A 27,422-nucleotide genomic window follows, 5' to 3' on the forward strand; every position below is an offset into this window, starting at 1 on the left:
TGCCCACGATGTCACGTGGGTTGTTATATATGATACGCACAACATCTCCACTCTGCCTGAGACTCATAAGTCTTGAACCATTTTTTTGTTACAACAGATATTAAACGAACATGTAAAATCAAGTATCCACTCATCATTACCAGAAACACAACGAGCAAAAACAACTAGATAATCACCTTCGTAATTATCACTTTGGAAACAACAGTAGTTTTTCCATCACCGTCGATTTGTTCTTCGGTTGGTAAGTAACTTTTTCCTTTTTACGCAACTTCCAACAATCATCATATTGTGGTTAGTTTTCTTACAATACTTGCAGAACTTACTATATCGTCCCTTGTACTTTGAACGATCTCTATTGGTCTTGCTCTTATCTCTCTGTTGTAGTTGTTGTTTACGTACTCGGTTACGCCTCGGATGTGCGGTGCTTACGCCTTAGGTGACGACCCCCTACCTGCACCATAGATCTCATCTTTTCCCTCTGTTTGGAGGGCCTCATATATTTCGGCAAGGGTTAGTTCATCACGACTGTATAACCGAGTGTCTCGGAAATTCGTAAAAGAATTAGCCAATGAGACTAACAGAAGAAGAGCGAGATCCCCATCTTCATAATTTACCTCCATGGACAACAGATCAGAACGATTTCTCTAAAGATCGATAGATGGTTCATCATCGACCCACCTTCTTGCAGCTTGTGCGAGAACAACTTCATCTTCACATGCATCTTACTGGTTAGATCTTTGGACATGCACCAGTTTCAACCACCCAGCCGACACTTCATGCAAGATATTATTGGATAGATGAAGCTGAAGTAAAGACAAAGCCTTACGGTCTTTGCTCTTTTCATCGTCGGTCCAGGTTTTGGCATCTTTCTTGCCAAATCCATCAAGAGCTTCATCCAGATCAGAAGTTTGGGCGAGGATCGCCCTCATCTTCACTTGCCACAAAGAAAACCTTGTGGTGTATTCCAGCTGCGGTAGATCGAATTTCAAGGAAGATATGTCGCAAACCCTAGATTGAAACACGGGCTCTGATACCACTTGTTATAAAAACGACAAGCAAATAACGAAGAACGATAAAGGAACACACGAACACGACACAATATTTTAACGTGGAAAACCCTCTCCAACAAAGAGAGGTAAAAAGCACGGGCGCCACCAAAGAAACTTCACTATATATGGAGAGTGTTTACAAACACTCTATAATCTGATAAACCCTAGCCGGCGGCTTACAAGAAGTATATATAGGCAGTGATATCGATCCGTAGGTTTGTGCTCCGTCTAGTTCTACACCATTCGATTGCATCGTGATTCGTGCATTAGTTGCAAGTGAGGTTGTAATCGAGACTTTTTAGTTACAAGTGGAGATATAACTAAGAAAAATGCTCCAAACATTTGAATTACTCTAAGATCATAGGTTCCAACTATGATTCGATAACATGATCTGACTGAGCGAGAATGAAGTTAATTCTCAGAAATAGAAACGGGCAGGGTATATGCATGTACTGCATTGCCTCATTGGAGGAATAGACTCCGGTGGGTATCGGCCTGTGTAAAACTAGGTTTTCGGTAGTGACTATCATACGCCTGGCGAGCCAAGGGATCAATTTGGCCTCCGGGAGGCTCAGCGCGACCGATATCAGATTGGTTGCCAGTTTGTCCTGTGCATGCCTCCGAACGTACGGAAATTCCCAAGCAGCCAAATCATCTGCAATACTCAGTCTTCCTCGCAAACATCTCCAGATTGTTGTGATATTTCACAGCTGCAAAGTTCCGTGTCTCGATCACACCGATGCCTACGCGGCTACGCACGTACAGCCACAACAAGAACCTGCAATCTAAAAGTAGCGTTTCACTTATAAAATCCATGCACGTACGCGCACTAGACCAGACCATCACAAGCTACTTACCTAGCCATGGAAAGCTTCAAGCTCTGCTTGCTGGCCTTCCTTCTCCCCTTCCTCTTCCTCGCCCTTGTCGCCACCGGAGAGACCGGAGACGAGCTTAGCACGTACGTCATCCACGTGCAGCCCCAGGAGAGCCACCTGTTCGGCACGTCCGACGACCGGAAGGCGTTTCACCAGTCCTTCCTCCCAGAGCACGGCCGTCTGCTCCACTCGTACTACCATGTCACCAGTGGCTTCGCAGCCCGGCTGACGCGGCGCGAGCTCGACGCGATCTCTGCCATGCCCGGGTTCGTCGCCGCGGTACCGAACGTGATCTACCACGTGCAGACGACGCACACCCCGCAGTTTCTCGGGCTGAACACGGACCTGGGCACGAGGAACCTCTCCGTCGGGCTGGGCGACGGGGTTATCGTCGGGGTGCTCGACACGGGCATCTTCCCCAACCACCCCTCCTTCAGCGGCGCCGGCATGCCGCTGCCGCCGGCCAAGTGGAAGGGCAGATGCGACTTCAACGGCTCCGCATGCAACAACAAGCTGATCGGCGCCCGGAGCTTCATCAGTGGCAGCAGCCCCGGCACCCCGCCGACGGACGAGGAAGGCCACGGCACACACACGTCGAGCACCGCGGCGGGAGCCCTCGTGCCGGGCGCTCAGGTGCTCGGTCAGGCCAGCGGCGTCGCGTCCGGTATGGCGCCACGCGCGCACTTAGCCATGTACAAGGTCTGCGATGACTTTGGCTGCGCCAGCGTGGACATCCTCGCGGGCATCGACGCCGCCGTGTCTGACGGCTGCGACGTCATATCCATGTCGCTGGGCGGGGAGTCGCTGCCGTTCTACCAAGACAGCATCGCTGTCGGCACGTTCGCCGCCGCGGAGAAGGGGATATTTGTCAGCATGGCAGCCGGAAACTCCGGTCCACTCAACAGCACGTTGTCGAATGAGGCGCCCTGGATGCTCACCGTCGCCGCCGGCACAATGGACCGTCTGATCCTCTCCAAGGTGATCCTCGGAAACGGCGTTTCCTTCGACGGCGAGTCCGTCTACCAGCCAAACACCTCGTCGTCCGCTGTCCCGTTGGTCTACGCCGGCGCGAGCTCGACACCTTTCGCCCAGTTCTGTGGCAACGGCTCACTGGATGGCTTCGACGTCAAGGGCAAGATCGTGCTCTGCGAGCGGGGGAACAACGTCGCGAGGATTGATAAGGGAGCCGAGGTGCTGAGAGCAGGAGGCGCCGGCATGATTCTGACCAACCAGTTCATCGACGGCTACAGCACACTCGCTGACGCGCACGTGCTCCCAGCCTCGCACGTCAGCTACGCCGCCGGAGTGGCGATTAAAACCTACATCAATTCTACCGCAAACCCGACGGCCCAGATTTCATTCGGCGGCACGGTCCTCGGCACGTCGCCGGCGCCGGCAATCACCTCCTTCTCCTCCCGTGGCCCCAGCATCCAGAACCCCGGCATTCTGAAGCCCGACATCACGGGCCCCGGCGTCAGCGTTCTCGCGGCGTGGCCGTTTCAGGTCGGCCCTCCAAGGTTCGACTTCCGGCCGACCTTCAACATCATCTCCGGGACTTCCATGTCGACGCCGCACCTCAGCGGCATCGCCGCGCTGATCAAGAGCAAGCACCCAGACTGGTCGCCCGCGGCGATCAAGTCCGCCATCATGACCACCGCCGACTTCAATGACCGCTCTGGCGCACCGATTCTCAACGAGCAGCATAAGCCAGCCGACTTATTCGCCACCGGAGCCGGCTTCGTCAATCCGGAGAAGGCCGTGGACCCTGGCCTGGTCTACGACATGTACAACGATGGCTACATCGGCTACCTCTGCGGGCTGTACACTAATCGGGAGTGCTCGGTGATCGCGCGCCGCCCGGTGGACTGCAGTGCCGTGGCGGTGATCCCGCAGTCCGCGCTGAACTACCCGTCAATATCGGTGGCGTTCGTGAAGGATTGGAACCCGTTGGCTCCGGTGGTAGTCGAGCGCACGGTGAAGAACGTCGGGGAGGCGACGGCGATGTACCGCGCCGAGGTCGACATGCCGGCGGGAAGCGCCGTGAACGTCACCGTTACGCCGAACGTGCTCTGGTTCGGCGGTAAGGTCCAGATGCAGAAATTCAAGGTGCTCGTGTTCCCGATCAAGGACAGCGCCACGGCGGTGCAGGGCGCCATCCGGTGGGTGTCAGACACGCACACCGTGAGGAGTCCCGTCTCGGCCACCTTCCCCTCACACTAGAGTTTGCAAGAGCTGTGTGCCTGTGCCTCCATCCAGTTCTATCAACATATGATTTACTTCGACAGGTTTTCAGTGGTATGAGTTGGAATAAAAAAATGTAATGGTGCATGTTTGAGTTGATTTGTAAGACAACCCATGGCATTAGCCAAAAAACAGAGGAAATATGTAAGGTTCTTCACTAATTTTGATATACTACGCGGAAGAAACATTAATAAAAACTTTGGAATGGTGCATTTGGCTACCGATAATCCTACACCTACGGAAATATGTTAGGTAAATTCATCTACGGGCTGACGTGCTGTTGTGGTGGGTGGTTCACGATCCTAAAAACAAGGGAAGCAAAAGATCTGAACCAACCCTGTGCTGCCACCTCATCCCGTAAGTTTGTGACCCGTAGATGTTTCCCGTAAGTGTAACATTACTCTTTGGCTACCGATAATCCTACACCTACGGAAATATGTTAGGTAAATTCATCTACGGGCTGACGTGCTGTTGTGGTGGGTGGTTCACGATCCTATAAGCCTTTGCGTGCCTGTCTCTTCCGATGCTTCCGCTCAAGAATGATATGGCAAAGGCCATGGGAAATACTTTTATACTTACACACATTGGCATGGGTAATTCGAGCACCGCTATTTTACTTTGAGATTCGGATACAATAAGAAGAGAGAACACGAGTGGGAACCTCGAGAAATAATCGATAGTCAAGAACACACCCACACCCATGCGTGTGTACAAAATCCACTCCCCCAAAGCACTCGACACGACCGCGTGCCCTGTTAAGTTAGGTATTTGTGTAAAACGGCGTAACTTTGGTCTACTCGGATAATCCCGAGCGATCTGTTTCTCACGTATATATATACACTTTGCGGTGCAGGCTTTACAAGACATATAATACCCCAACTCTAATACAAGTCGGTACAGGAACTACTATATGTTTAACACCCTCCCTTAATCACAACTTAGCTAAGTTGAGATTATGTTTAAATTCTTCAAAACTACGAACAGGGAGAGGTTTTGTAAAGCCATCTGCAATTTGATCCTTGGATGGAATAAACCGAACTTCTAGTTGTTTCTTCATCACTCGTTCTCTGACGAAGTGAAAATCTACCTCAATGTGCTTTGCTCTTGCATGGAAGACAGGATTTGCTGACAGGTATGTCGCTCCAAGATTGTCACACCACAAACATGGTGGTTGTAACAATCTTACTCCAAGTTCATCGAGTAAGGACTGTACCCAAATGACCTCAAGCTGTAGCATTAGCTACAGACTTATACTCTGCCTCTGTACTAGACCTGGACACCGTTTCTTGCTTCTTAGCACTCCAAGAAATGAGATTAGGACCAAAGAAGACTGCAAACCCTCCAGTAGATCGACGATCATCTACACAACCTGCCCAGTCTGCATCTGAAAAGGCACTAACCAAGGTAGATGTAGATTTCATGAACGTGATCCCAAGTCCAACAGTCTGCTTAACATATCTCATAATGCGTTTGGCGGCTGTCAAATGCAGAGTTGTGGGAGCATGTTAATGTTGACATACCTTATTAACTGCATAAGCAATATCTAGTCTAGTGAGGGTAAGATACTGTAAAGCACCTACCATACTTCTATACTTGGTACTATCATCAGGACCCAACAAATCTCCTTCATGAGCTGTTATCTTCTCTGGAGATGATAATGGTGTAGGTGAACCTTTACAGTCTGTCATACCAACTCGTGCAAGAACATCTTGAGCATACTTTGTTTGATTTAAGATCAGCCCATCACGAACTTTCTGAACTTCCATACCTAGAAAGTAGTGTAGATCACCAAGATCCTTTAGAGCAAACTCTCTACTCAAATCCTTCAGCAATGCATCAGTTGCTGCCTGAGAAGAACTAGCAACTATGATATCATCAACATAGATGAGCATAAAAATAGTTATGGATGCCTTGCGATAGATGAATAGAGAAGTATCGGATTTTGAAGCAACAAACCCAAAATATATCAGCTGAGTGCTCAAACGAGAGTACCATGCTCGAGGCACTTGCTTCAATCCATATAGTGCCTTGTCCAATTTGCATACATAGTTTGGCTTGTATTTGTTCTCATACCCAGGTGGCTGTTTCATGTAGACCTCCTCTTCGAGACACTACTAGGGAAAGGCTTATAGCCGCACTACTTACCGCCGGCAAATACGAGCTGAAGATGCCGGCGGTAATACCTTCCAGGGGGGCCTAACAGTACCGTCGGCGAAATAGGTAGGACGGCGCCGGGGGTGGCTCCATTACCGCCGGCGAAATGGAAACGGAGGCGTCGGGGGTGCAATGGGCCGCGGGGTCCCATTTGGGCCTAGCCTTACCGCCGGCAAATTGGGCCCAAAGCGCCAGGGATACTGGGCTGTACCGCCGGCGAACGTGCGCCGTGCTCATATACCGAATCATGCGACCATTTACGACTCTAGCGACTCTAGCGACCATTTTTATATAAACGAAGGGTGTGACTATTTCACAATTCATACGAAAGAACTAACTTTACTCTCAATCAAATGATCAAATGATGTCATCAAATCAACTTATGCTGTAACTAATGATTAGCACGAATCACGCATCAATTCTAACTACTTATATAATTATTCTCAGTTGTAACTCTATTTGCAACTGAAAAAACCCTAGTTACAACCCAACTTATACCGAATCATGATGCAATCAAACTGCGTAGGACTTGATTGAGCATGAACTTATTTGGTGCACAAGTGCTCATACCTTAGCCAGCATGAGTGTGCCTTTCTCGTACCAAGATTTTAGATCGATGAAGGAGAAGAATGCAAACTTGCCACCGAATGTTAGAGCAGAGAGATGTTGGTGCAGCCTCCGTGCGAAGGTAAAGGAGGTGGTGGACTTTTTTGATGAGTTCGGCATGAAATATTTCATGTGCACGAACTATGATCAAGATCAACCCACACAAACAAGTTCATCGTGCGAGGCCCGCGGTATGTTCTAATAGCATGATTAAAAACATATTTGTATGTTATTAGTTTTTATTTATTAACCGTCTTATTTGTGTCGCAGTCTCCCCCGCCCCTGTGCAAGTGGTTTCACTGGATAGACATGGAGCAACCGAATTCGGCGCGCCGTGAGGTGGAGGAAAAACACCACCGTGCATGGGAAAGGTTCCATGAGGAGGAGCGTAGGAAAAAGGCTTTTACTAATGATAAAGCATAGAGAGACAAATACATGAATTAAGGGCTGAGCAAAATCAAAATCGTGAGGCGAATCAGAAGAGGATGGATGATGCAGTTGCACGTATGTATGCTGAGAAAGAGGTGCGCAGGGAGGTCCGTGAAGCGGAAATGAAGAGATTAAGAAAAAAGGGTTTCTGAGACGCATGCGCGGCAACAAGACGGAAAAAATGGCCACGCTGGATGCCGGGCAAATAGAGTGATATGTCGTAATAGCTATGTATGTTAATTTTAGTTTTACTTTCTCATTGTATCTTAAATTCCGTTGTAGTGATTAGCCGTATTTTAATTTTAGGTGTATTTGCATCTAAATTTCACGCGATGTATTAATAAATAAATATTGATTTTCCGGAAAAAGTTTGCGCCTTGTTTTTCTTGCCAAAAGTTTTCGCCTTATTTTTCCTGTCGAGCTAGGGCTAAGGGTGATAGCCTGCTTTCCTGGGCGTATGTGGTGCCTTTCACAAACTTGGCGCGTACATGTATTTACCACTTATTCCTAAGTGCATCAATTAGACGGAAACCATGCATGGCTTTGTGATTTTGTTGCTTTCTTGTCCAGATGTCGCTGCATCTTTTCATACCATGGCTTGTTCATTGCATTTCGAGCGTTGGCAATCTGGACTATGTTTGCAAAATACGTGAAAGTCCGGTTCCAAGTTTCAATAATTAGCGCCATGATAGGGAGGGCGCACACACCTTTCCACACGCCATTGCACACCTCTGACATGTTGGTGGTCATTATGTCGTATCGAGCACCAGAGTCGTGAGAAAGCGCCCACTTGCTCAAATTGGGGAAACTCTCGGCAATCTACGTACATAAATTTACTACCGTGGTACGACCCCCGTCGATCTTCTCTCTGCGCCAAGACAGCACGCTCAATTTCTGCATTGATTCCACTCTAAATTGCATTCATCTTCGTTGTTGTATTCTGCATGCACATTCTCTTAAACGACTTGAACCAGTTCTTGTTCTTGAACTTTGAGTAAAAATTGGCTACCAAATGCCGCATGCACCACCTTGTCTCTAGATCGTGCCACCCCCATTCAGGATCTTCTGACACCTTCATAATTTCAAGCACACTCAATAGCCCCTTGTTGCGACCAGAGATGATGCAAACATCGGAATGATTTCCGATGACTGCAATCTTCAAGCAGCACAGGAACCAGAACCATCCATCTTTGTTCTCGCTCTCGACCAATGCATATGCAATAGGAAGGAGCTGATTGTTCGCCTCTGCTGCAATTGCCAACAAGAGTGTGCCCTTGTACTTTCTAGTGAGAAAGGTACCATTATTGACCGTGTTGGAGCAGTGTGGAGGCACAATGCTCCCAGAATCCCACAATGTCACACTGTATTATCCTTGTTGACCCTTCCCTAGGGACGGCTCTAGCCCTAGGCGACCATGGGCAACGCCCATGGGCCACCGCCCTGGGGGCATCAGCACATCTATTTTCTTTGTATACCTTGTTGTTGGATTTTTTTTGGAGAAAGGCCTGAGTGGGAGGGAAAGAATTAAAGAAAATCGTCCAGGTCCAGGGAGAGGAACACACGTCCAGGGAGGCAGGGACGGAAGTCTCGGAAACGACTCCTCGTTTTTCCATCGGCGGATTGGCCAACACCTCGATCGCTTCGCTGGTCGCGTCGCCTCCAGTCCTATTGTAGGGATTCGTTGCATAGAAAACAAAAAATTTCCTACCGCGAGAACGCAATCCAAGCCAAGATGCAATCTAGAAGACGGAAGCAACAAGTGGATGAACGAGACTCACCCTTGAACATTTCCAAAGCCTACAAGATGAGGCTCTTGTTGCTGCGGTAGACGATCACTTGCCGCTTTTAAAAGCGCGTAGAAGATCTTGACGGTGCCACAAACGGGCAGCACCTCCGTACTCGGTCACACGTTCGGTGTTGATGAAGACGACGTCCTTCTCCCCGTTCTAGCAGGCAGCGGAAGTAGTAGCTCCTCCTTGAATCCGGCAGCACGACGGCGTGGTGGCGGTGGCGATGGAGATCTCCGGCGGAGCTTCGCTAAGCGTTGCGGGAGAGGTGGAGGAGCGGGGCGGCTAGGGTTTGGGGAGAGGGGGTGGCCGGCCTCCAAGGGGTGCGGCCAAGCTGGTGGCTTGTGGTGGCCGGCCCCCTCCCCTTGCCCCTCATTATATAGGTGGAACCCCCAAGTGTTGGACTACAAGTCTTCGAATAAGACCCCAACCCAAAACCTTCCATGTGTAGGGAAACCTACCCAAGGTGGGATTCCCACCTCAAGTGGGACTCCCACCCTTCCATGAGGGGGGTTGGCCGGCCCCCTTGGTGGAGTCCACCTGGGACTCCACCCCTCTAGGGTTGGCCGGACATGGGAGGTGGAGTCCCTCCGGGACTCCGCCTTCCAAAGTGATTTATTCCAGACTTTTTTAGAACCTTCTAGAACCTTCCATAAATGCACCGGATCATTTTCAAACTTATAAAATGACTTCCTATATATGAATCTTATTCTCCGGACCATTCCGGAACTCCTCATGATGTCCGGGATCCCATCCGAGACTTCGAACAAAACTTCGAACTCCGTTCCATATTCAAGTTCTACTAATACGACATCAAACCTTAAGTGTGTCACCCTACGGTTCGCGAACTATGTAGACATGGTTGAGAACTCTCTCCGACCAATAACCAATAGCGGGATCTGGAGATCCATAATGTGGCTCCCACATATTCAACGATGACTTAGTGATCGAATGAACCATTCACATACGATACCAATTCCCTTTGTCACGCGATATTTTACTTGTCCAAGGTTTGATCATCGGTATCTCTCTATACCTTGTTCAACCTCGTCTCCTGACAAGTACTCTTTACTCGTACCATGGTATGTGGTCTCTTATGAACTATTCATATGCTTGCAAGCTATTTAGACGACATTCCACCGAGAGGGCCCAGAGTATATCTATCCGTCATCGGGATGGACAAATCCCACTGTTGATCCATATGCCTCAACTCATACTTTCCGGATACTTAATCCCACCTTTATAACCACCCATTTACGTAGTGGCGTTTGATGTAATCAAAGTACCTTTCCGGTATAAGTGATTTACATGATCTCATGGTCGAAAGGACTAGGTAACTATGTATCGAAAGCTTATAGCAAATAACTTAATGACGTGATCTTATGCTACGCTTAATTGGGTGTGTCCATTACATCATTCATATAATGATATAACATTGTTATTAATAACATCCAATGTTCATGATTATGAAACTCTAATCATCTATTAATCAACAAGCTAGTTAAGAGGCTTACTAGGGACTCATTGTTGTTTACATAACACACATGTATCAATGTTTCGGTTAATACAATTATAGCATGGTATATAAACATTTATCATAAACACAAAGATATATAATAACCACTTTTATTATTGCCTCTTGGGCATATCTCCAACAGTCTCCCACTTGCACTAGAGTCAATAATCTAGATTACATTGTAAGGTACCTAACACCCATGGCATTCTGGTGTTGGTCATGCTTTTCCCTAGGGAGAGCTTTAGTCAACGGATCTGCTACATTCAGATCAGTGTGTACTTTGAAAATCTTTACTTCTCCATCTTCGATGTACTCGCGAATCGAATGATAACGCAGCTTGATATGCTTCAGCCTCTTGTGTGACCTTGGTTCTTGTGCATTGGCGATGGCACCCATGTTGTCACAGTAGATGACTAGTGGGTCCAATGCACTATACAATGAACCTCTTCATCCATACCGCTTCTGATGAAGCCTCTGAAGCCGCTATGTACTCCGATTCTGTTGAAGACTTCGCCACCGTGCACTGCTTCGAGCTTGCCCAGCTTACTGCAGCACCATTCAATATAAACACGTACCCAGACTGAGACTTAGAGTCATCAGGATCAGTGTTCCAACTTGCATCGGTGTAGCTGGTTACAACGAGCTCTTGGTCACCTCCATAACAAAGAAACATATCCTTAGTTCTTTTCAAGTACTTCAGGATATTCTTGACCGCTGTCCAGTGTTCCATTCCTGGATCACTTTGATATCTGCTAGTCAAACTAACAGCATGTGCTATATCCGGTCTAGTACATAGCATGGCATACATGATAGAGCCTATTGCCGAGGCATAAGGGATCTTACTCATCCTTTCTCTTTCTTCTGCCGTAGCCGGTCCTTGAGTTTTACTCAAGACCTTGCCTGGTAACATAGGTAAGAACCCTTTCTTACTTTCGTCCATTCTAAACTTCTTTAGAATCTTGTCCAGGTATGTACTCTGTGATAGCCCTATTAGACGTCTTGATCTATCTCTATAAATCTTGATGCCTAATATATACAATGCTTCACCAAGGTCTTTCATTGAAAAACTATTATTCAAATAACCTTTTACACTGCTTAATAATTTTATATCATTCCCAATCAATAATATGTCATCTACATATAATATCAGGAACGCTACAGAGCTCCCACTCACTTTCTTGTAAATACATGCCTCTCCATGACACTGTATAAACCCGAAGTCTTCGATCACCTTATCAAAGCATCGGTTCCAACTTCTGGATGCTTGCTTCAGTCCATAAATTGAACGCCGAAGTTTGCACACCTTGTCAGCATTTTTAGGATCGACAAAACCTTTGGGTTGTACCATATACAACTCTTCCTCAATGTCTCCATTAAGGAACACCGTTTTGACATCCATCTGCCAAATCTCATAATCGAAAAATGCAACTATTGCTAACAAAATCCTCATAGACTTTAGCTTCGCTACAGGTGAGAAAGTCTCATCATAGTCAACACATTGAATTTGTCGGAAACCCTTTGCGACAAGTCGAGCTTTATAGACAGTAATATTACCATCAGCATCTGTTTTTCTTTTGAAGATCCATTTATTCTCGACAGCCTTGCGGCTATCAGGTAAGTCTACCAAAGTCCATACTTTGTTATCATACATGGATCCCATTTCGGATTTCATGGCTTCTTGCCATTTGTTGGAATCTGGGCTCATCATCGCTTCTTCATACGTCGCAGGGTCTTCATCATTGTTGTCCACAATCATGACATTTAGACAAGGATCATACCAATCAGGAGTGGCACGTTCCCTTGTCGATCTGCGAGGTTCAGTAGCTATCTCTGCTCAAGTTTCATGATCATTATCATTAGCTTCCTCTGTTGCCGGTGTAGGCGGCACAGAACAACTTCCCGATCGCGCTACTCTGATCAACGAGTGAAGATTCAGTAATCTCGTCGAGTTCTACTTTTCTTCCAGTCACTTCTTTAGTGAGAAATTCTTTCTCAAGAAAGGTTCCGTTCTTAGCAACAAAGATTTTGCCTTCGGATCTGTGATAGAAAGTGTACCCTATAGTTTCCTTAGGGTATCCTATGAAGACGCATTTCTCCGCTTTGGGTTCTAGCTTGTCCGGTTGTAACTTTTTTACATAGGCTTCGCAACCCCAAACTTTAAGGAACGACAGCTTAGGTTTCTTATTAAACTATAATTCATACGGTGTCATTTCAACGGATTTAGATGGTGCCCTATTTAAAGTGAATGCAGCTATCTCTAATGCATAACTCCAAAATGATAACGGCAAATCAGTAAGAGACATCATAGAACGAACCATATCTAAGAGAGTTCGATTACGATGTTCGGACACACCGTTTCGTTGTGGTGTTCCCGGCGGTGTCAATTGTGAAAGTATTCCGCATTTCTTTAAATGCATGCTAAACTCATAACTCAGATATTCACCTCCGCGATCAGATCGTAGAAATTTAATCTTCTTATTACGTTGATTTTCTACTTCCCTTTGGAATTCCTTAAACTTCTCGAAAGTTTCGTATTTATGTTTCATGAAATAGATATATGTAATAACCCAGGACACAGGAACAACGAAGGGTAGATTTAGAAATGGGATGTGCATTTCATCGCAAAACGGGGGAAATTTTCGCGCCTTATTGCAACTAAACCTAAGAGGGATCGAGGTTCTCTCTCATTTTGCACTTAGGGTTAGGCAATGTGAGTTAGGGAAATTTCGACATGATCTCTTTTGTATCTTGTTACTTTGGGGGAATGATTGCATTTGATAGTGTTAACACATTTAGCAATAAACATCACATAATATAAACACTGAATTCATAATCCAAACACAAGATATAAATTCAAATCACTTTGAATTTCAAAGTGAATATCAAATACAATATTTAATCAAGAATATAAACATTACATAATACAAAAGCTCATAAACAAAACTTGAGCTTTATTGATATACAACACAAATTACAAAGTCTTTACAATATTCTTGATACAAGAATTGAGAAATAATGAACAGAAATAAAAAGAGGAAAATTACAAGTTTATTCTAAACTAAAACCTAGACTAAGTGGCTTGAGGATGATCTTCTGGCCATAATTCAAACCTGCAAAACAAAGAACAAGAACTAGCCAGAATGTAAGTGTTAGAAATTCAGGTTGGACAGTTAGCAAAATAACACAGAAATTCAGTTTGGACAAGAAATCACACATCGCACACTTGTACTTGTCCAAATTCTTGGACAGCACAAGATAGGCATAGGCAGACCAGAACTGAGCAAGCCACAGGGGCTCAAGTTTCAGCATATGAGGGCTGTTGCTAACCAAGCAACAGCAAGGCAATGCAAGGGGTGAGTCATAAAGTAACCCAGGCTTGTGTGTCATGGCCAGGGTAGAAGTAGAGACTATATAAATAGCACACAAACCCTAGAACCATGACAGTCGACCAGATAGACAATTCACCAGGTAAGGGTGAAGCCAGAACTAACCCAAGTTCATCCAGTTCATACTCAAGAACAGAAACCAACACACAACCACTTAGCCCCAGGAATCATGGTGACCTGAGAAGCTCAACCAGAATCTGGAGGTGAAGGGCTGTGCACAAAACCCCAAGTCTGCAACAACCAAATATTTCAATCTAGGAGCTGGAACAAGGTATACCAAGTTCCTGGACAGATCCAATGGATCTGATCCATACAATATGCATGATACAAGCATGGGAATGAGCAGATGCTCAAGTGGGTAGATCATCACTTGGTTTTCACCAAGGATTACTGCCAGTCTAAAAGCCACTAAAAATGAAAAGCATCTAGATATCGATCTTGTACACAGAAGCTAGCAAACATGCACAGATGCACACACTAGCCAGATCAGATGCACAGATAGCACCAGTAGATGTATTGCAAGGATTAGCAGCTAATACAGACTACACAGTAAACCTTAAGCTAGTAACCATCAGTGAACCCTAGATTTCATCAGGCAAGCATATTGGCATTCATAGCTAGTATGATCCCCAAATATGCAAGCAAAGGTTGAGTAGCCACAAGATCCAACTAAATAGGTGAGCAACCAATCAGTAGCAAGGCTACTGAGGTCACATCACACTTAGCACCATCTAAAAGAAAGCCAAATATAGCACATCATTATCCAGGAATGGATTCAGATTCATTTGCTTGCTAAACAATCATGAATAGCCAAATCATTTGCAAGCAAGTCATTTAAATCATTACTGCATAAGCAGTTCATCATAACTTAATTAATACAAGCATGAATTTATCACAGATCCATGCTTAGTACTGACAGTAGCATAATATAAGGCAACACAGTTTAATCACTGCACAATAGCTACTGGATCTAGCCCAGTTAGCTTGAATGAGCAACAACACAAGTAAGCAGCAGCATAGTGATGCTTGAGCATCAGCATCAACAGGGAAAGTGAATCACTTAGCCACAGAATTAATCAGTAAGCCATCACTGACATTTAATTGATCAAATGGATCAATTGAATCAAGTCAAGCTACACAGGGAAGCTAGCCAACAAGCAAAGGATGATCCAATGGATCATTAGCTTGCATAGGAAGCACAGAGGCATTTCACAAACACCACTGGCACACACAAGTGTCACAAATGCACCACAGTACACCTAGACAAGCAAGTATGACATGCCAGTAAGCACAAGCAAGCCATAAGCAAATACAGCAGGGGATAGCAAGCTCTTAAGCAAGCACAACAGAGCATGGCAAGAACAGAGCATGCTAGGAGCAGCAGATAAGCAAACAGAGCATGTATAGCAAACAAAGCAACACTGGCCAGTACCAGAGACTGGTGATTTGGCCATGAGCTTGCAGTAGATAGAAGCACTGGAAGATTAAGCAACTATGGCATAACTCTGTGTGATCACAGGATCACTAGAGAGCAACAGAGCATGAGGAGGAAGAAGAACAGTAGCAAGGGAGGCGCACAGACATGGAGAAGAGAAGGAGGAGGTGAAGCAACTTACACGCGCCTGGAAGCAGAAGCTAGGGCATGGCGAGGCAGTGCTCGCGTGGCCATAGCAGCTGCAAATGCAGGGTAGGCGCCGACGTTACGCCGGCGAACACGAACACCACCGTAGCAGAGCACCTGAGGCGACGACACGAGTACTGCGAGCAGCACCCGCGCCAGGTCAACCTCAGGGGCGCACCCATCGTCGGCGAGGACGAGAGCTCGCCGGAGTTCGTCAATCGCCAGAGGCGATTCTCCACGAGATCCAGAGCGGAGGCGATTCGCCAGGAGAGGAAGTGAAGGGGGAAACCACGCGGACAGATCGATAGATCTGCACGCGGCGGTCCCGATTTGGTAGGTGGCTATGGCAGGGGAGCACGGAGCTGGCCGGAGCGCGGCGGCGGCCATGGCGGCGACGCCATCGCCACGGGCGTCGCGGGAGGATTAGGGTTAGAGACGAACGAGTGAGAGAGGGCCGAGTGAGTGAGTGAGTGAGGTGGGCCGTTCGGCGCCACCGACCCATAAGGGACAAGCCTTAATGGGCTGTCCCTGGGCCTTAGTTAAATGGGCTGGCCTAATAGGGGCCAGGGGGCATTTTGGTCTTTTAACAATTTAGAAAAGGCCAGAATTTCACCAATTTTTAATAAATAAAATACAACTCTAAAAATCCATTAAAAATTGGATTAATGAATGAAAATAAATCTTAACAAGAATAAAATATGAAATAGAATTTATGAAACAAATTCAAAATTATGAATTTTAAGAATTTAAATAATAACTTGGAATTTTAAACTATTATTTCCTTGTATTTAAAATTCAAGGAAAAATCTCAAATAAGTTCAAATACTTATTTTCAAACATTTCAAAATGAAATTCTACTATTCCAAGTCATTTCTATTGAAAAGGGTATTTTTCCAAGAAAAATACTATATTCCTTTATTTCCACAAACTATAGAGATAACTCTATGATTTCAAATTATTTTTTTGGAATGATTAAGGGAATCACCAAGTAAAGTAGTTTTACTTTGAAGTATGTTACTGTATGTGAATTAAAATGGTTTATACTTTTAAATCAATTGCAAGTTACTGTCAAAGACATAAATCTTAAACGCAACCCTAAATTGCTATAACTGAGCGGGGTAAAGGGATTCAACATAAAATAATACATCCATGATTGCATTATTTGGATTTTATAACATTGTCCTTAACGGACAATGATGCTTCTTACAGAACCCGAGGTCCAGGTTCCATCAACTGCATTGAACTGCACTATCTCGCAGTCCACAGGCAAGTTCACCCTTGCTCATGTCAACTTGATTATTTTCTACTACTTTAATGCAAAGCTATATACTTATCATTCCTGCATCGCAAATAAAATGTTACTTTCCAACTATGAATATGACTATGTGGTTGGCAATGGAACCATGGTATGTGTTGATATGGTGGAGGTTCCATTGCATGGGTTATATCACCCTAGGATTAATTACCAATGCCGTCCAGTGATTCTAGCGCCGTACAAACCGCGTTGACCATGAGATCTATAATGGCTCTGGGGAAGCCAGCCGTATCTTTTCCCTTCTGCACGCTAACGGATTGGTAGAGCCGGTGGGGTGTTGGAGGCACTGCCGCAATAGGTTGGGATATCCTTTTAAATCCCCATCCATTAGTGATGTTAAGCTCTACCATCTATGAGGGATTGTCCGGAGTACACCGTGAGTAAAGCCGTATTATCGGGGGAAGTCTACTGGGGGTGTACGGTTGGACAAAAGGGTGGGTTTGCAGTCGCGGAGAAGGCGGTGTGGGCTTGGATCTTTATACCTGGCCTCACACCAAAGGAAGTGTGAACGGGGGCAAGTCCCTGCGGATGGCAAAAAGGGTGAGATCTCTTGTGGGAAAAGTAACGCACCTCTGCAGAGTGTATCAAATTGTGGCTGTCACTCCTTGTTCCGGAAGGAACTCGCGAACGCGGGCAGAAAGGAACTCCACGAAGTTCTAGTCAACCTGTGAAGACTGACGGGCATAGTTTTCATAATAAAAGCAACCTTTTGAAGAAATGATTTCAAAACATGCATTGACCTGCGATTTCCTGATCAATGGTCGTAGCTAGTGCATCAAACACCTTTTTACTCTTTTAGAACTTGCTGAGTACCCCTGTACTCACTTTCTTTCGACACCCTTGCTAGACTGTGATCCGGAAGTGGAGGCCATCAACGATGGAGCACCAGAAGGAAGTTACGAGCTGGTCTACGAAGAACCTGATCTTATCGGTGGAGTGGAAGGAGTAGACTATGGGATAGTCTACGGACCAGATGACACGGAGGTGGAGGAGTAGTGACATACCCTAGCATCATAGAGCCGAGCAACGTAGAACTTACCTAAATAAGTTGTTGAGCTCTCTTTATATTTGTTATGAGTTGTAATCGTACTTAAGTAGTATCTTAGGTTGTTCTCATAGGACCTGTGAGAATACCAACTTGTTAAGACAATGTTTGTAATAAAGTATGGAGTGTTATGACCTGCAATGTTTCTGTTGTACCACTCTGAGGGATATGGCAAATTGTGAAGAAGTCCCTTCACAAAGATCATATCAACGACTTGTATACTACAACATGCAGTGGTATACTGGGTCACCGCAGCTGGTATCAGAGCAAATGTTGCGACCTTAGGTTGGAAAAACCTAGTATAGGGAAGAAACCTGTAGGAGTCTAGTAGAAATAGTAAAGGATTCTCTAGAAATATGGTGATTATTCACATGAGAATAGCAAAACCATATATTTTAGTGCGATAATTCTTTATTATAGCTATTATGATGCAATATCACTACTAATATTCTGCTTTTGTATACAGCCATAATGGCGAACACTTTTCCTAAGAGGACTTTGAGGAAGGTTGAGGGATGGCTCGGTGAGTATGATGGACCAATCGCAGCTCTCCTGTGTGGGATGCTGAAGGAACTTCATTGTGACCCACGGATACCTGTTATCAAGTATACCTACTATGATGGGGAAATCCTAGCCAAGTGCAGAGTATCGGTCCAACTACCGACAAAACTGCTGATGAGTCGTGTAATGCCATACGGAGAAGCCAAAACTATCACCACAGCCTACCACATGGGCCTATTCAAGGCAATCCTTGAGATAAGGCAGCACAAGTCAGTAGAACTGCTATGTTCAGAGTTTTCTCATATACCTCATGCCGAGGAAGATGAGGATCCCACTCTGAATCATTTGGTGTTAGCACACAGAAGTCCTGAAGCTGCAGCACATCACATGGATAGCTGTAAGTCTTTATTGACCACGATGTACCTTTTACACATGAAGATGAGGGGTGAGATTGACCACATGCTAGCTGAGTTCACGGACCCTGATAAAGTCCAAACTCGGATGCGTGATCTGAGGGCACAACCACAACATACTACACCTTTCTTTAGCCTAGACAGCTATGTAGATTTGAGTGACCAGTTGTCCCATAAAGATCCACTCACACCCAATTTTGTTCCACACTATCCACATGTGTCAGCATCATATGAGTCTGGATATGGGGGAGACGATTCCAGGAACCTAAACTGCTCGGAGTCACCAATCGAGAATTCGACTGGTTGGCGTTTCGGGGAACCATTTGGAGATGAAGGAGAACCCATCACATGTGAGTCAGAGGATGAAGGAGGCGCGGTTAACCAGAATGTTAACTAAAGCTTTGGGCAGGAAGAGAAAGACAACAACTCCATTTCTTTAGATCTGGAGATGGGATTACCTAAAACATCCCAGTACGTTGTAGGTGAGAGTTCTGGAACCAAGAAAAAGAAGAAGAAGAAGATGAGAGGTCAAGTGAGTAGGAATCCTCCATGGATGGCAGAAGAAGGTGAGCTGTATCCCACTGGGGATACATATGAGTCTTTATCCAGCTACTTTGGCATGACAGATCTCTGTCTCGGCACTTCGTCCGATTCAGACTACATACCTACTGGAAGGACCTTCATTCCGGACGGGGTTCGGAAGACAAACCGCTGTGCCGGATGGACCCCAGGGATGTACGCGGAGGCGAGCTATGATGACGAGGAGTAGAGCTCCAAGGAAGAATAAAGTAATCTAGGTGGTATTGTAATAGAACGTATTTTAAATTCCCGTTGGCTTGGGCTTTGAGCCAAATAAGTGGTTTATATATACCACATGTAATATAAGTTTGTGTGTGTGTGTTATGTAATATACAAAGTATATGCATAATAAATGTTTGTTTTGTATTTGCTTCTTGATTTCATTGTGTGACTAGTTCTGGGCATTGAGTTGAGCTCAGAAAGCATTTGCATGGTGTAATTATGAGTAATCGCTCTTTGTTACAGGACTAGGGGGAAATGGCGTTAGTAGAAACCGAAGAGGCTCGCAGAGAGCGGGAGGCAAGAGAAAAAGAGGAGGCAGATGCAGCAGCTAGAGCAGAGAATGCACCACCACCACCACACCCAATGATGCACCCAGACTTCCAACAGTATATGAGGGCAATGGAGGAAGATAGGAGGCGTTACCAGGAAAGCCAGAGCAAGAACATGCAAGATTTCTTTACCCACGTCATCAATGATAGGGGTAATGAAGGCAAGGGAGTAACTCTATCAGACTTCCAAAATGCAAGACCACTACCTTTTACATCAGCTCCAGAACCAATGGACGCTGAAGATTGGCTTATGGATACGGAAAGGAAGCTGAAGACCGTTGGTTTCAATGATGAGGAGAAGATTAGATACACAACTTATCTGTTGTCAGGACCAGCAACATCATGGTGGGAGAACCTTGTAGCTGTACACCCTCCAGATAAGGTGTTCACCTGGGAGGAGTTCAAGAAGAAGTTCCGGGATGCTCATGTTCCGGACAGCGTGGTGGAGCTGAAGAAGAGGGAGTTTGAAGAACTACGATGTATCGCACCCATCATGCAGTATGTTCGGGATTTCAACAGGCTATCCAGGTATGCACCTGAGGATGTTGATACGGAGGAGAAAAGGAAGAAGCGGTTCATGAAAGGCATGAATCCATACATAAAGATGCAACTAAGGTTGGCATGGACTGCCGAATTCCAGGAACTGATTGACTCGGCAATCACTTTCGAGGATGATTACAGGCAAGTCCAGGAGGACAGGAGGAAGAGGGCTCGTATCGAGCCAAGGAAGTACCCAATTAGTAAACCAACACCTGATCGGAGTTTCAAACCCCGATACCGACCTACTACTGGTAATCAATACAACCGGGGAGGTCAGAGTCAGAATCCAATCAACCAGATCATCTGCAACAATTGTGGCCTAAGAGGTCATCTGCAGAAAGATTGTCAGAAACCCAGGATCATTTGTTATGGTTGTGGGAAGGAAGGACACATCAAGCCGGATTGTCCAAACAAGGCGTCTTGGAGCGGACAGAGCTCTGGAGGACGAGGTGGAAACAACAACAACAACAACAACAACAACAACAACAACAACCGCAACAACAACAACAACAACCGCAATTACAACAACAACAACAAGAGGGGAAAGCCTTATGGAAAGCTGAATTGCACATCTTTGGAACAAGCGGAAGAGTCGGATCAAACAGTCTTAGGTACGCTAAGCATTCTTACTCATCCTGGCAAAGTATTATTTGATACTGGAGCAACCACATCATTTCTTGCATTGGAGTTTGTGGAAAAATTTGGGCTTAGATGTTCTAAGTTAGAAACCCCTATAACTGTTCTATCCGCGGGGGGAATGATCTTAGTAACCCACGTGAAAGAAGCACAAGTCCTAACCATATGTGACTGTGTGTATTTTGCGGACCTATTCATCATACCCATGAAGGACATATCTGTCATCCTAGGGATGGATTGGTTGACAGAGAATGGAGCGGTGATTAACTGTGGAGACAAAACAGTATCACTTCGCAACTCTATCGGAGGTCGAATAGTGTTCCAAGGAGATAAGTACAGTGAGTTGGAGATCGGATTGGAACTCAATAGTCTGAAGGAGGTGAGAATTGAAGATATTCCTGTAGTGAATGAGTTTCAAGATGTATTTCCTAAGGAACTACCGGGGATGCCACCCGATAGGGAGATTGAATTCACAATCGATCTGATTCTGCATCGCACCAATAGCTCAACCACCATATAAGATGGGGCCAAAGGAATTAGTGGAACTGAAAGCTCAGATTGATGAGTTAGAACAGAAGGGATTCATTCAAGAAAGTGTGTCACCATGGGGTACACCAGTTATTTTCGTGGATAAAAGAGATGGAGGAAAGAGAATGTGTGGAGATTACAGAAATTTGAACAATGTAACTATCAAGAACAAGTATCCTTTACCTAGAATCCAAGACCTTTTTGATCAAGTTCAAGGAGCTAGAGTCTTCTCGAAGATAGATTTAAGGTCAGGATACCATCAAATCAAGATCAAGAAGGAGGATGTACCAAAAACAGCGTTCGTATCAAGGTATGGACACCATGAATATTTGGTTGTACCATTTGGACTAACAAATGCACCAGCAATTTTCATGAATTTGATGAACAAGATATTCATGAAGTACTTGGACAAGTTTGTGATAGTGTTCATAGATGATATTCTAATCTATTCCAAAGATAAAGAAGAACATGCCAAGCATTTGAAGATAGTTCTGCAAATTTTGAGAGAACATCAGCTATATGCAAAGTTTAGTAAGTGCAAATTTTGGTTAGATAGTGTTGAATTTCTTGGACATGTTATAACCAAAGAAGGCATAGCGGTGAATCCAAGCAAGGTTCAGTCCGTATTGGAATGGAAATCACCTAAAAATGCTAAGGAGATACGAGGATTTCTTGGTATGGCAGGCTATTATCGGAGATTCATAGAGGGATTTTCGAAGATTGCAGGACCAATGACCAAGTTACTCAAGAAAAATACTCCATTTGAGTGGACTGATGAGTGTGAAGCCAGCTTCCAAACACTCAAAGATAAGTTAACCACAGCACCGGTATTAGCAGTTCCTGAACCTGGAAAGGATTACACGGTGTATTGTGATGCTTCCAAGAATGGACTTGGATGTGTTCTTATGCAAGATCGGAAGGTAATAGCTTATGGATCAAGGCAGTTGAAACCACATGAACACAACTACCCAGTACATGATCTAGAGTTAGCGGCAGTTGTGTATGCTTTGAAGAGTTGGAGACAATTTTTGTATGGATCCAAGTGTGAGTTATACACCGATCACAAAAGTTTGAAATATTTCTTCACTCAGAAGGAATTAAACATGAGACAAAAGAGATGGTTAGAGTTGATTAAGGATTACGACCTTACAATCAACTATACACCAGGCAAGGCTAATGTAGTAGCAGATGCCTTAAGTAGGAAGTGTCGTCGTGGTGAACGGACAGATGCCATAGGATGGCTTAGATTGGGGCCGAATGGACGCAAGAGGATTCGGGGGAGGGTTTGCGATCAGGTGGGAAGAGATTCCGGATGGTTTCCTCAAGAACTTGGCCAAGGCCAGAGGTTGAAGAAGAAAGGCACAAGGAAGAACTCCCTCTAGATCACCATGTTCATAGATTCACACAAGTTACAGGCTCTGCCTACATGCATACACGCGTCTCTTCTAACGTAACCTATCGTATCGTCTCGTATTGTGCCGTGCCCGCAAGGAGGGCTGCCCCCTCTCCTTATATAGGGGAGAGGGTGGCTTACAGAGCAAGAAACCCTAATGGCATCTTTGACTGGACAAACTACTTTACAGAGTTACTGTACAAAGCTACTTTAATCATAGATGACACCGGGGCCTTCTTTTATCATAGAAGCTGACGTCCTCCGGCTTCTTTCTCCGTCACCTCTCTCTTTGGCGCCAGGGCTCTGAATAAAGTTACTTTGCTTAGCTCATCCTTGTCTTCTTGCTCTGAAGAGAATCTTTGACCATTCCTGCCGACAGGCTTCTCCTTTCCGGTATCTTCTATACCGGGTTCCGGCATACCCCTTTGGGGATACCGGCTTAGCCTTGCTCTCCCGGATTCCTACTAGGCTTCCGGTAAGAATATTAAACCGGTATCTTGATGGCTCAAACCATCCGGTTTGGCATGCCTTTGGCATACCGGGGGTTATCCCCCCAACATTAGTCCCCGAAGCTGGTATAGCCTGGAGGATTCTATCCTACAGACCATGCCAGGTTTTCATCTTTTTAAGATACCGGTTTAATCACTCATGTCTTGAGCTTAGTTCCGGCACCTTTACCCTTGTTCCTTTTCTTCTCTTTGCAAGGTTCGTTCCGGCGTCTCTTTTTTCCGGCACCACGTGTCTTTACTACTTCCTCGGCGAAGTCGAGAATATCTCGGGCCCCGCGCCTGTCAGAGACATGCGCACTGAATCGACGCGCTCCAGTGTCCGTTGTCACATCGCTTCGACTCCCGCGCGCGCAGTTAATGCATCTCTGCGGATCCCACTACTTCTTCGGGAACCTGTGTGCGCCTCCGTGTGGCCTCCCTCTTCTCACGTGTATCCGTTCGCCACGTGGCGGCCCAAGGTGCGAACCGTCGCGGGCCGCGAGGCGAACCGCCGCGGCCCAGCGGTTCCATCCCCACCTTCTCTCTCCTTTATAAACACAACTGCCCGTTCCTCTTCATCTTCTTCGCATTCTCCTCCTTCGCGCACAGAGCTCCACGCCTTTGCGCCACCGCCGTTCTCCGTCCGCCATCGCTCGTTCAAGCTCCGGCGCCCGGCGAACTCACGCCGCGCCTCCGCCGGACTTCGCTGTGCGGAGTTCTTTGGCAGCAACTTCCTCGCGTCCGCCGCATTTGTGCTTCTTCGCGAGCTTCTCCGCCTCGCCGTCGACGGAGCTCGCCGGCGACCGCAGACCCGCTTCACCGCCAGCGAACGCTTCCCTCAGCGACCGCGCCGCTCAAGGTTGGTACCAATTTCACTTTACTCGCCGTTCGCTTGCTTTCCAGATCTTGAGCTTTTGGTGTTCTTATTTGCTCTTTTTCTTTGGTTTTATTCTTACTCGTAGATCTTCACGCGGGGTTCAAGTTTGGGATTTCTGTTTCTCCACCTACCCTCGCAATGTCTGACGAGGAATCTTCCTCCGCATCTTCTTCTTCCCTTTCTCTCAAGCGCCGTAGACCCTCTCCCGGTGAATCTACGGCCTCAGATCCGATGGAGACCGATTCCGGCAATCAGCAGGAATCCGGTAGCCTCCAAGAGTCCGGCGGCCACCTAGAATCCGGTAGCTTTAGCCAAGCTTCCGGTAGCCAAGAGGCCAGCAGCTCTGGCCAAGCCTCTAGCAGCTCCAGCCAATCTTCCGGCGAGGAGCCTTCCCCAACCACCCGCGGAGCCTGGATGGGCTCCAACGTTACTGAGTTTGAGATCGATTGGTTGTACCGGTCTCGGAGGATTCCGGAAGGAGTTACCTGCCGGATTCCGGATGACGAGATCGAACCGGATCCGGAAGACGACGAGTATGTTGTTTTTCTCGCTCACTTTGAGCGTGGCTTCGGCCTTCCTGCCTCTACTTTTTTCCGGGAGTTCCTAGATTTCTACGAACTCCAACCTCACCACCTTCCTGGCAACGCCATTTTCTATCTTTCTTGCTATGCCACCTTCATGGAGGCTTACATCGGCATTCGTCCCACTCGCGAGACGTTTGCCCGCTTCTTCAACTTGCGGATCAACTCCGTCCAGGGCAAGGATATTCCTAAGCCCAAGCCGCCCGTGCAGTGCGGCTCTTGCATCGTCGGCTCCCGCCAGGGGAGCACTTTTCTTAAGTTTTCCGGTCTCGAGTCTTGCCGCGCCTGGCAAGGAACTTTCTTCTATGTGAAGAACACCGGCCGCGCCGATCTCATCAATCTTCCTCCATACCAAGAGGGGCCCCCCAGCAGAACCAACTGGAGCTACAACCCGAGGACGGAACACGCCGAAACCAACCGGGTAGTGCGCTTCTTGGCCTCTTTGAAGAAGGAGACCAACATCTGTTCTGATGATATCATCCGGACTTTCATATCGCGCCGGGTGCTTCCTCTTAAGCGCCGCGCACATAGGATGAGCGAGATGTATGGCCCAGGCGATCCTACCAAGATCACAGGCCGTGCTCTCAGCAAGAAAGACGTTGTTCGCAAGGCTAAGCAGATTTGTCAAACTGCTATGCCTTTTGCGTGGGAATGGGGCCTCCTTCCCCTCAGTTCCTCTAACCCTCCGACTCAAGAAGTAAGAGATTGCGCAATTTAGGGTTGTCTTCTGCCGGTAACTTCTGCTTTTGTTAACCTTCCTTTTTATCTTGTTTCAGGCCAGGGACCGCTTCCCTCTCATCCGGGCAGAGCCGCGAAGAACTCTCCGGAAGCGCGCCTTTGACTCCTTCGACCCGGATCCCTACATTTCTTGGAAGGATCTGAAGATGGGGAAGACTCCGGCTGCGCGCCTTGGCCGGGACCCACCGGAGCCCACCGGAAACCCCGAGGACCTGGTTGTGCTTGAGGTACTTTCTTTTCCGGCTTCTTATACTTTGCCACTATCGCTTTCTTGCGAATTGCTTCTTAGCCATATCCAACTCACAGATCCACGAGCGCGTGCCGCCCCTGCGCGCCGAAGCCGGCTCTGAGTTTGTGGACAAACTCATGGCCCAGGGCCAGAAGAACAAGCAGCCGGCATCTACTGCCGGCTCCAGCCATGCTCCTCCCTCCAAGCGCTTCCGGACGGAGCCCGTGGGGGAGAAGGAAGTGGGCGTGCGCCGCTACGGGCGCAAAGCGATGCCAACCGCTTCCGGGTAATTTTATTTTCCGGCTTGCCTCCTTTCTGCTAAGTTCTTTTTCCGGTTGCTTTTTCTCAACCATTGGTCTTTTCTCTTTTTCTCAGCCCCGCTCTCAAGCTTGGCCCAAGGCCATCGGGCTCTGAGGGATCCGCAAGGACCTCAACCCCTCCTCCTCGCTCAAGCCCGGCACCATCTGGTGCCGGCAACTCCTCTGCCTCCCTTTCGGGGGGCACAACAAATTCGGGGCGTGCGGCCCCTTCACTGTCAGATCACCGCACGGAGGAGGATCTTTCCTTCCTCCCGGAACACCAAGACACCGGCGCCAGCAACATCGGCGCCGGAGAAAAAGAAGCTGCCAGGCGGGCGGAGCCTTCTGCTCCTCCCGTCCTTGAAAAGTCAACTTCCGCGCCGGAACCTTCCGCGCCGGAAGGCTCCAACACGGGTGACGCTCCTAGCGCTCCCCCTTCTCCACGCACCATCCTCATGCCTCCGCCAAAGGCTCCTCGCGCCCAGCCCTCCAAGGCCGCTCCTAGCGCGCCGCCGGCCAAGACCTCCGGGGCCTCCTCTACCGCGCCGCCGCCCAAGCCTTCCAAGCTCATTAAGGGGAAGGCGACGGCCTCCAGCGCCCCTTCGGGCGGCCAGCAGCCCTTGGTGCTGCACGTCTCCAAGGCTGCCAAAGGTGCCAGCATGAAGGCCACCGGCCTCCTCGGCCGCATCACGGAGTTCCAGCGCCAAGGCCGGGACCTGGGGCACCTCCTGCCCTATGCTCAAAAGTGGAACGCCGCGGACATCACTCCGGCGACCCGCGGAATGGGCAAGGACCGGCTGCCGGCACCTGATCCTGTCGGGGATCGGTGTTCTGAGGAGCACTTCATGCGGCTCCGGGCTGCCGTAAAAGAGCTTGACAGCGCGTGGTACGATTCCACGAACAATCTGACGGTATGTTCTACTAACTTTCAATCTTTGCCGGTTTCTTCGTTTCCGGCTGTGTTTTATCTTTTCCTTAGTTTCATGCCGGTTTCTTTCTTGTCTATCTTCCCAGTCCCCGAGTTTTGTGGTGAGAGCGCAGCTCT

General features: G+C 47.2%; 1 protein-coding gene across 1 annotated transcript; it reads left to right on the top strand.

The window, feature by feature from the left end:
* Nucleotides 1-1,912: 1,912 nt before the first annotated feature.
* On the top strand, nucleotides 1,913-4,215 carry LOC127336848 (subtilisin-like protease). Its single transcript, XM_051363715.1, has one exon. The coding sequence runs from the start codon at nucleotides 1,913-1,915 to the stop codon at nucleotides 4,142-4,144; it is 2,232 nt and encodes a 743-aa protein (XP_051219675.1). The 3' UTR covers nucleotides 4,145-4,215.
* The last annotated feature ends 23,207 nt before the right edge of the window (nucleotides 4,216-27,422 follow it).

This window comes from Lolium perenne, chromosome 2 (genome assembly GCF_019359855.2).
Source record: "Lolium perenne isolate Kyuss_39 chromosome 2, Kyuss_2.0, whole genome shotgun sequence".
Lineage (NCBI taxonomy): Eukaryota > Viridiplantae > Streptophyta > Magnoliopsida > Poales > Poaceae > Lolium > Lolium perenne.